The following is a 7959-nucleotide window of genomic DNA, read 5'->3' as shown; positions in this document are numbered from 1 at the left end:
TGCAGGCTCTTTGTTTTCACATCAGACAATTTCCTGAGTCTGTGGTTTGTCTGTATAATAACCCCATTGAGGTCTTTCAGTGCTTTTCTCCCTTTCCCCAAACTTGTGTGGGAAGGATGAAGACCTTTCTCACAGAAAGTTGTGACTTTGCTGACAAGAGCACGGGGAGAGGAGGAGTAAATTGCTCTTGCTTCCTGTCTAGTCCCATAGTTGTTGAGCTGCACGTGAATGTGATCACATCATCACAAATGAATGGGTTGTTTCACAAAAAGTAAAACATGACTTTTTAGCTGGCATATATCGGCTAAAATTTATTTGCCTCTGGCCGTGTTAGATAGTAGTGCTTGCTGGGGGTATTCCTGAAACAGAAATACTACCCTACGTAAATACTGCACAAGATATACCTAGATGCAGTTTCTTTGTGTTGTGCAGCTAGGGCAACCATGTTCCTGGTTTATTAGGCTTAAAGGAGATAATTAATTGTCGGTGATTTGGTACTGGGTTAATCAGTTGCTTCCTTCCCGTATTTTTCTTCTGTCCCATGTGCGGTGTGGATTTCAAACAGGGTTTGTGTTACATGTCTGTTGTGCGCGTGGTTACCACCTGAATTCTTAAGAATTCTTCAGGTTGGTTTTAACAAAACAATTCTGTAAATTGTAAGATAAGTTACTAATTCTTCAAAAAGAAGAAACCGAGTCTTTTTTGCCAGGACGATGTGTTTCATAGAGTGGGCAGCCAGGGTCTAAAGTCTTGCACACTGTTAGTAGTTGTGACTTCTAGTGAGATGGGTGCTCAAACCAGAAAAATGGCTTAGCTTCAAAGATAGGATTAGAAAAATACCTATGACTCACTGTGTGTCTTTGTTTTGTTTTTTTCCCCCTTCTTGCACATTTTTTCTTACCTGCATTTGAAAGGATGTGCCATTTACCAGTGTTCAAAATGCCTTTCTTTCCTTTTCCATAGTCCACTCAAGAGGCTTTTAGAATAGAATATGATACCTTTGGTGAACTGAAGGTCCCAGGTGACAAATACTATGGTGCCCAGACTGTAAGATCTACAATGAACTTCAAGATTGGAGGTGTTTCAGAAAGAATGCCAGTGAGTAATTTAAAGCTGTGTTAATTTCTTCTCTTTAAGTATGTTTTGGATGTGAGAGTGAATACCTTTTTCTTAGACTTTTCCTGGGAATATGAGCAACTTTGAATTTTAATTAAAGTTAGAATCTCCATGGCAAGATATTTTTATGTTAGAATATGTTTTATTTAAATAGATTGAATGTTGCTTTCAAATAACTGTTTTACTCTGTTGCTTAATTTTTTTTAATAACCAGGATGAATAGAAAACTATTCCATTTTTCTGAAGATGAAAGACTGAATGGAATAGTTTGCTATAGCGTTATGTAGGTAGTTCTTGAAGATGTTTAGTGTTGCATGAGTTGATATGAAGTTACTTTTTCACATGCAGCAGTGCATAGAGCATTACTGTGTTCTCATTTTGTCATGGACTGGCTTCCCATCTACTGAAACATGGCAGTTTTCCCTCAAAAAGGCTGGTTTAGAAACAGAACCAGTTCTCCAGTTCTGTTCATTTTAATGCCTGTAATCTGTGTGGATACACAAAGCGTACCTGGACTTAAATGAAAGGATGAGCTGTGTACTGCTTTCTGGACTGCTTGGATAAATGTTACTGTTAATGTTGTTAATTTTTTTGCAGTTAATGTCATGTGATCTGATTGCTCTTTGGTTTGGTTGATGAGCTACTGCTGAGTTTAAGTTCAGAAGCAGTTTGGCTTAGAACTAGAAATGTGCTACAGGTTCCAAAAATGTCCCTTGAAGGAAAAAAACCCCAAACATATTTATGCTTACTCTTGTGTCTCAGGTTCAAGTTATAAGAGCTTTTGGCATCTTGAAGAGAGCAGCTGCTGAAGTAAATCAAGATTATGGTCTCGACCCAAAGATTGCTAATGCTATTGTAAAGGCAGCAAATGAGGTAGGAACAAACCGTTCGAAATACTGGAAGTGTCACTGTATTTTTGTTAAGGTTTTCACAGAAGTCTGGAGGCTGAGAGAAGATCTCTTGCGTTTGTCAAATTATTATAAGGCATTTATTGTTAGTAAATTTTGTTTTTCAGTGGAGAAATTATTTACTTAATGTTTTACTATTTTACTTCTTGCGTTTACAGAAATGATAGAATGTTCTAATACATTTTGATGCTTAATGTAATTTCCCCCGTCTACTAAGACTACTCCTTACTTCCATAGTATTGACTGTTACCAGATGAACAATATAAAATAACCTAGGAGGGGAATGGAGTCCTGGTTCATTCAGCTAATGTGACGTCTGACATGCCAAGCAAAGCTTTTTAATCTTGGAGGTCTTCAGCCTCTTAAGCAATTGCGTCTTAGTAATCTGAAGTCTGTCTGTAGTCTGAGAGGTTTTTCTGTTACTAGTCTGTTTCCTCTTCAGACTTAAGTTTAGTAGTAAATCTGTGCTTTTTAAGTATGACTTTTATAGCTAAAGAGAACTCGATGTGATACACAGAGGCAGAATTCTCCTCTTTCTCAGCGTAGATGCCGCCCAAGTGCAGAGAGGTGTGAATAAGCATTATTTGAAGTATGGTAATGGCAGGTGTGTTGCTGTGTGTAGATCAACAGGTATGTTTATCTAGAAGCTTTGTTTTACAGGGCTTTCTTGTTCTGACTAGCTCAAAATATTTCAGTATTTGCAGAAGGCCTTGCCCTCTTTCACCAGCTGTAGCACCATAAGTCCTTGGAGCTCTGGAGAACTCCAGAATACGCCCAGTCTTCTTCTGAGGTTTCTAGGGTTCTCCTAGTTAAAGACGGATCAGAAGTTTTGGTGGCTAAATACTACTAAGTTTAGATTTGTGGGTTCTGAAAGTTGTTTGGAGTTTTTTTGTTGTGTTTTAAAAACACACCTGCAGTGCTGTGCTTTCTCTTGCCTCCAATATAATTTTCTAATATAACTGAAAAAGAAAGAGATACAGCAAGGAATCAAATTACTCTTGGAGGTGGGAACTTTGCACATGTTTAAGACGGGAAATACGTAAGACCCTTTCCTGAAAAGCATGATTCTAGAAGGACTGATGATCTGGAGATCATCAGAGTTGTTACAACAGATCCTTTGCTTTTCATTCTTGACTTTTCTGTGGCTAATGTGCATGGGGGTGATATTTCTGAGCACAGATTTTAACGCTATCACAAACACATGTTAAGCAAAATCTCTAAATACATACAAGGTACAGTAGGCTCGAAAAGATACAGATCAAAGAGGAGAGTGTTTGTACCTCTTGGTCTGTTTGTTGCAACCTGCCTACAGAAGGTGTAAGTCTGTGTAGCCATTTTTGACCGATCAGGACTTGTTCCTATCGTAATCAGCAAGTCAAAACATAATGGATCTCTTTAAGTCCATCTGATTCTCTCACTTGTTTCTATGTGTAACATACTGACTGACAGCTGAGGTAAAGACAGCCACGAGTCCTTTTGTGGCACCTCTCAGTTTAAAGCTGTGTAGGTCCAGGGCAGTATGAGGGAAGGCACACCTTACAGGAGAAGCATGTTTGATACCAGCAGACATCTGCTGGCTCTTTTTGCTGATGCAAAATCTAATGTCTACAGGTGTAAGAGCTCTGGAACTTCCCTGTATGAAATTTATTTCTGGAGAAATTCCAGAGCCAAATTATACAAATACCACGTACTGCATGTGCATGACAGATGATCTCTGGTGAAAACAGCTCCTGTGGGGGACTATTTCCCATAAGAAATGGACTTCTGAATTCAGAAGCCTCTAATTCAAATTGTTGTATAGTTGGGATCAGTGTTCATGATCAAAGTGTGCAGCTCTTGAGCTTGACTTCCTAACAGAAAGCAGTGCACCCATGCTGATGAGGAGTATGTAAACACATAAATGCTGTCTGAAAACTGCTGTTTCTGACCAATGTAATGGCCCAAGGTCGTTACCCAAGGAGACACACAACACTGAATCAGTACCCTGAAGCACCTTTTATGCTCTGATTGCAGAACTACTTAAGATATTTTCCTTCCTCGATAGATCTTACTAACCCGAGCAAATAACTGTGGGAGGGAGAACCAGCACATGCTACCTCTAGTTCTACTCGGGAGGATTAGAATCCAAATTGCTTTAAAATTTGGGAAGGGCGGGGATGTTTTTGGACTTATGAAATCATCTGCATTATTTGGGAAACCTAACCTAAAAGACCTTCTAAGATTCTTTTCTTTCTATGACTGTAGAACATGAAATCAAATTGGGTAGTTCTCTGTGTTTCAGAATTCAGCATCTTCAAAAAGCATAGCAAAAGTTTTTCGCCCTTTTAATATCTGGTATTACATCAAACTCTCTTCATTGCTCTGGAATAGATTCAGAATTGTTATATGGAGGTTTACAAATATAAAGGAGAACATTACTTGAATTATGCTATAAAATTCTCAAGTTTATGCGCTTCTTGTTGTTGTTCCAGTAGAATAACTTTCCTCTCTCTTCTTCCATTATAGGTAGCTGAAGGAAAATTAAATGATCACTTTCCATTGGTGGTGTGGCAGACTGGGTCTGGAACTCAAACCAATATGAATGTCAATGAAGTCATCAGCAATAGAGCCATTGAGATAATGGGGGGCAAACTGGGGAGCAAAAACCCAGTCCATCCGAATGATCATGTTAACAAAAGCCAGGTCGTTATACTCACATTATATTTCTTTTAATGTCAAAAGTTGTTTGTTGGGGTTTTTTTAATTGTGAATTTTGAATTGTCTTACGGCCACCATTTAGATTTAAAAAAGAAAAAGGTTTCATATACAGCTTTGGCAACAGTTTTCCTGGTTTTTCATTTTAAATGAACGTTAAAATGTTAGTCGGTGACAGTATGAGCTTTTTAGATTGAAAATTTTCAACTATTCATGACATGAATTTGTACATGATGTAGTGGGTAGAGGTGGCCTGGTGACAGCCACTGCTACTGCAAACAGCCTTAGAGAGGTTAAACAAAGATCTAGTTTCTAAAGGTTGGATACTTATAAATGTTATCTTCACAACGTGTTGCATAAAGCATGTAGAAAGAATAATAAAATTGCTATAATTCCCGTAATGGGTAAATGAAATTACAATTTCTTTTTTTTTTTTCCTCCAAGGATTGTGGCAGATGTTTTTATTATGCTTCACTCTTAATATTTTCTTCAGATTAGCTGAAAGAAATTTCAGCCGCTGACTTGGTTGTATCACTTCTTGATATTTTGTGCTTACTCAATATCCTGGGAATGGGTTTAACATTACCAAAGCAAAACATGGGTGTTTAAAAGCCACCTACAGTTGCTTTAAAATCATCCATGCATTTGTCACTGTCTCTCATAACTACTTTATCAAATTTTCTTTTTTATTTTTTTGTTCCGATGTTGTAAACAGACTACTTGTGTAGTTAACTTTCTGTGGGTTTAGTTATGTAAAAGTTGACCTTTTCAGTAAGGTGCTGGACTGCAGACTAAGAAGACTTGGTTATTCCTGCAGGTTGACTTGTGGAACACTTCTAAGTTGCTTACTGTTAGTTTTGTTTCTTCTTGTTTATAAAATAAACATAGTAAAGCCTTTCATGTACATCTTGCAGCAACAATGGTGAGAAAAGCTTTTAAATAAATTTCTTGAACTTCTTTCACAGAGTTCAAATGACACTTTCCCAACGGCAATGCATATTGCTGCTGCCCAGGAGGTCAATGAAGTGTTGTTACCTGGACTAAAGAAGCTACAGAATGCACTTGAAGCGAAATCCAAAGAGTTTTCCCAAATCATAAAAATAGGGCGCACGCATACACAAGATGCTGTTCCACTTACGCTTGGACAGGTAAAAAAAAAAATGCATTTGTTTGGAAAATTCTTGTAAATATATTGGAGGAAACTACAGCAAACCTGAGGACACCTAAATTAAGTTGATAGCTTAACAGAAGTAATACGAAACAGGATGAATCTCAAGAGTATTTTAATCTTTATTGGGGTTTGCTGGATACTATACTCTACTGCATCATAAATCATCTTTTTTTTTTCCATGCATATTTTACTTCTAACAGTAGTAAGATATAAATGTCTTTTAATCTCGTTCCATTACCAACACACAAGACTACTAAGTATTTTGAACAAAAATCTTTGATATATGATTGTGTGTGTATATGTATATGTGTATATACATATGTAGTTATATATATGTACGATAGCAATTTTTCTTGTCATATTGTCAAGAATGTCTTATATTACATTAATTTGGTAATGAATTAACTTAAACTGAACTGATAAAAATCCATGTAAAATGTGTGGGTTTTTTCCAAGAATGCAGAGGTTAGTTTTTTACTAACCTAAAATTAAGTGGAGAAAAAAAAGCACAGGATCCATTTCTCTAACTGTACTTTGAGAACATAATTTAACCTGAAAGCTGTTTTATCTTGCATTCAGATCCTGCTAACTACACAGCTGAGATAACAAAAACAAGAGAAAGATGCACTGTGAATACATTTTTATATACGGAGGTTGTTTATATGTTCATACTGTGACAGCAGTCCTGTAATATAGGTTAATCTTCCCTCTTAATGAAAACACGCTAAGATTTAGCATCTGTATGAAGCTCCATGCCTTCAGGTTTTTAAAGAAATTAGTCCAATCATGTTAAAATCTGAATAATTCTAGATGCTTTTTCTTGGTTGTTGTTGTCTTTGTTCCTTTACTTTGTCCTCCCTTCTTTCAAAGGAATTCAGTGGCTATGTGCAACAGATTAAATACGGTGTGGCTAGGATTGAGTCAACCATGCCAAGAGTGTATCAGCTGGCAGCTGGCGGTACTGCAGTTGGTACAGGATTAAACACAAGAATTGGCTTTGCTGAGAAAGTTGCTGCTAAAGTGGCTGAACTGACAGGTGAGGAATCGTATTTCAGAGTGATCAGGAAAGCAGTATATGTAACAAACAGTCAAATTCAAACTGTCTCTTTGGTTTCCATATTTCTCATAATTGTCTTCATATTTTATCATGAATCTCTGTTCATGCTGTGTTTTTTATGGAATTTTTTTCATGGCACATATTGCTGTAATTACACCCAATGCATTGAAAGTGACTGAAATTACCAGGTTTTTCTTAGCAAGGCTCATTGGAGATAGATACAGTTTCAAGCTTCTATTATTAGTCGAGCTTCTGTCTCTACCTCTGCTCCTCTGACTTGCTTGATCTACAGTGACTTGGCACAAAAGCAGGAAAAAAACCAAAACAAAACAAAGACCTCCCAAAGCACCTACATTTTTGGTTTTTTATGCGGAAGTAAAAGCTCTCTGATTTTCGATGGTGTCTTTGTAGAACTTAGAGTTTAATGTAGAGAGCCACTGAGGTTTTTTGGTCTGTGAAACAGTTCCTTTGTGTCACAGTATCAGATTTAAAAATGTCCCCAAAAGCAATGCATATGTCTTTAACTTAAAGTTGCTGTAAAACCTGAAACTGCTTATCAGCAGTGTTTCTGGTTTAGTGGAACAATTGTTCAGTGTCTCATAGATGGTCAAGATTTTCTTGTACCCTGACAAGGAAGAAGTGACTTGGCGTAAGCAACAGCTCTGGGAAACAGAACAGGGCTTGCTTCTGTGCCTGAAGAAGCCATTGGTGGTGGTAGGAAGTTTAAAACAAGTAGGGCAGACCAGTGAAGTTCCACGTGTTCTTATAGAGAAACTTTATTGGGAAGGGCAAAATAGAAAGTTTGGAATTATCTCTGCAGCTGAGAAGACAGCTGTGCAATTCCGAAGCCCATGCAAGTTGGGTGGGATTTGGTGTTTGTCAGGAACTGCAAAACGTAGTAGAAATTCTGCTGTTTCTCTGGCAAATGGTGGTTGTACTACTCGTGTTTAAACTGGCAATGTAAGCGCAGACGGGTAGTTTTGTGGGGCAGAAGTCCAGCCCTTGGTCAGCAT

The 7959-nt window shown here is 37.5% G+C and overlaps 1 protein-coding gene across 1 annotated transcript in view; it reads left to right on the top strand.

Moving 5' to 3' along the window:
• The first annotated feature begins 577 nt into the window (after nucleotides 1-577).
• FH (fumarate hydratase) overlaps nucleotides 578-7959 on the top strand; it is a 12260-nt gene continuing 4878 nt past the window's right edge. Inside the window, exons 1-6 of the mRNA XM_010134871.1 lie at nucleotides 578-595; nucleotides 964-1098; nucleotides 1879-1989; nucleotides 4530-4706; nucleotides 5684-5866; nucleotides 6760-6925. Coding sequence (XP_010133173.1) covers nucleotides 578-595; nucleotides 964-1098; nucleotides 1879-1989; nucleotides 4530-4706; nucleotides 5684-5866; nucleotides 6760-6925 — 790 coding nt within the window. The remainder of the gene's footprint in view (nucleotides 596-963; nucleotides 1099-1878; nucleotides 1990-4529; nucleotides 4707-5683; nucleotides 5867-6759; nucleotides 6926-7959) is intronic.

Source organism: Buceros rhinoceros, unplaced genomic scaffold (genome assembly GCF_000710305.1).
Source record: "Buceros rhinoceros silvestris isolate BGI_N320 unplaced genomic scaffold, ASM71030v1 scaffold47264, whole genome shotgun sequence".
In the NCBI taxonomy this organism is placed as follows: domain Eukaryota; kingdom Metazoa; phylum Chordata; class Aves; order Bucerotiformes; family Bucerotidae; genus Buceros; species Buceros rhinoceros.
This window is presented reverse-complemented; position numbering and strand designations above follow the sequence as displayed.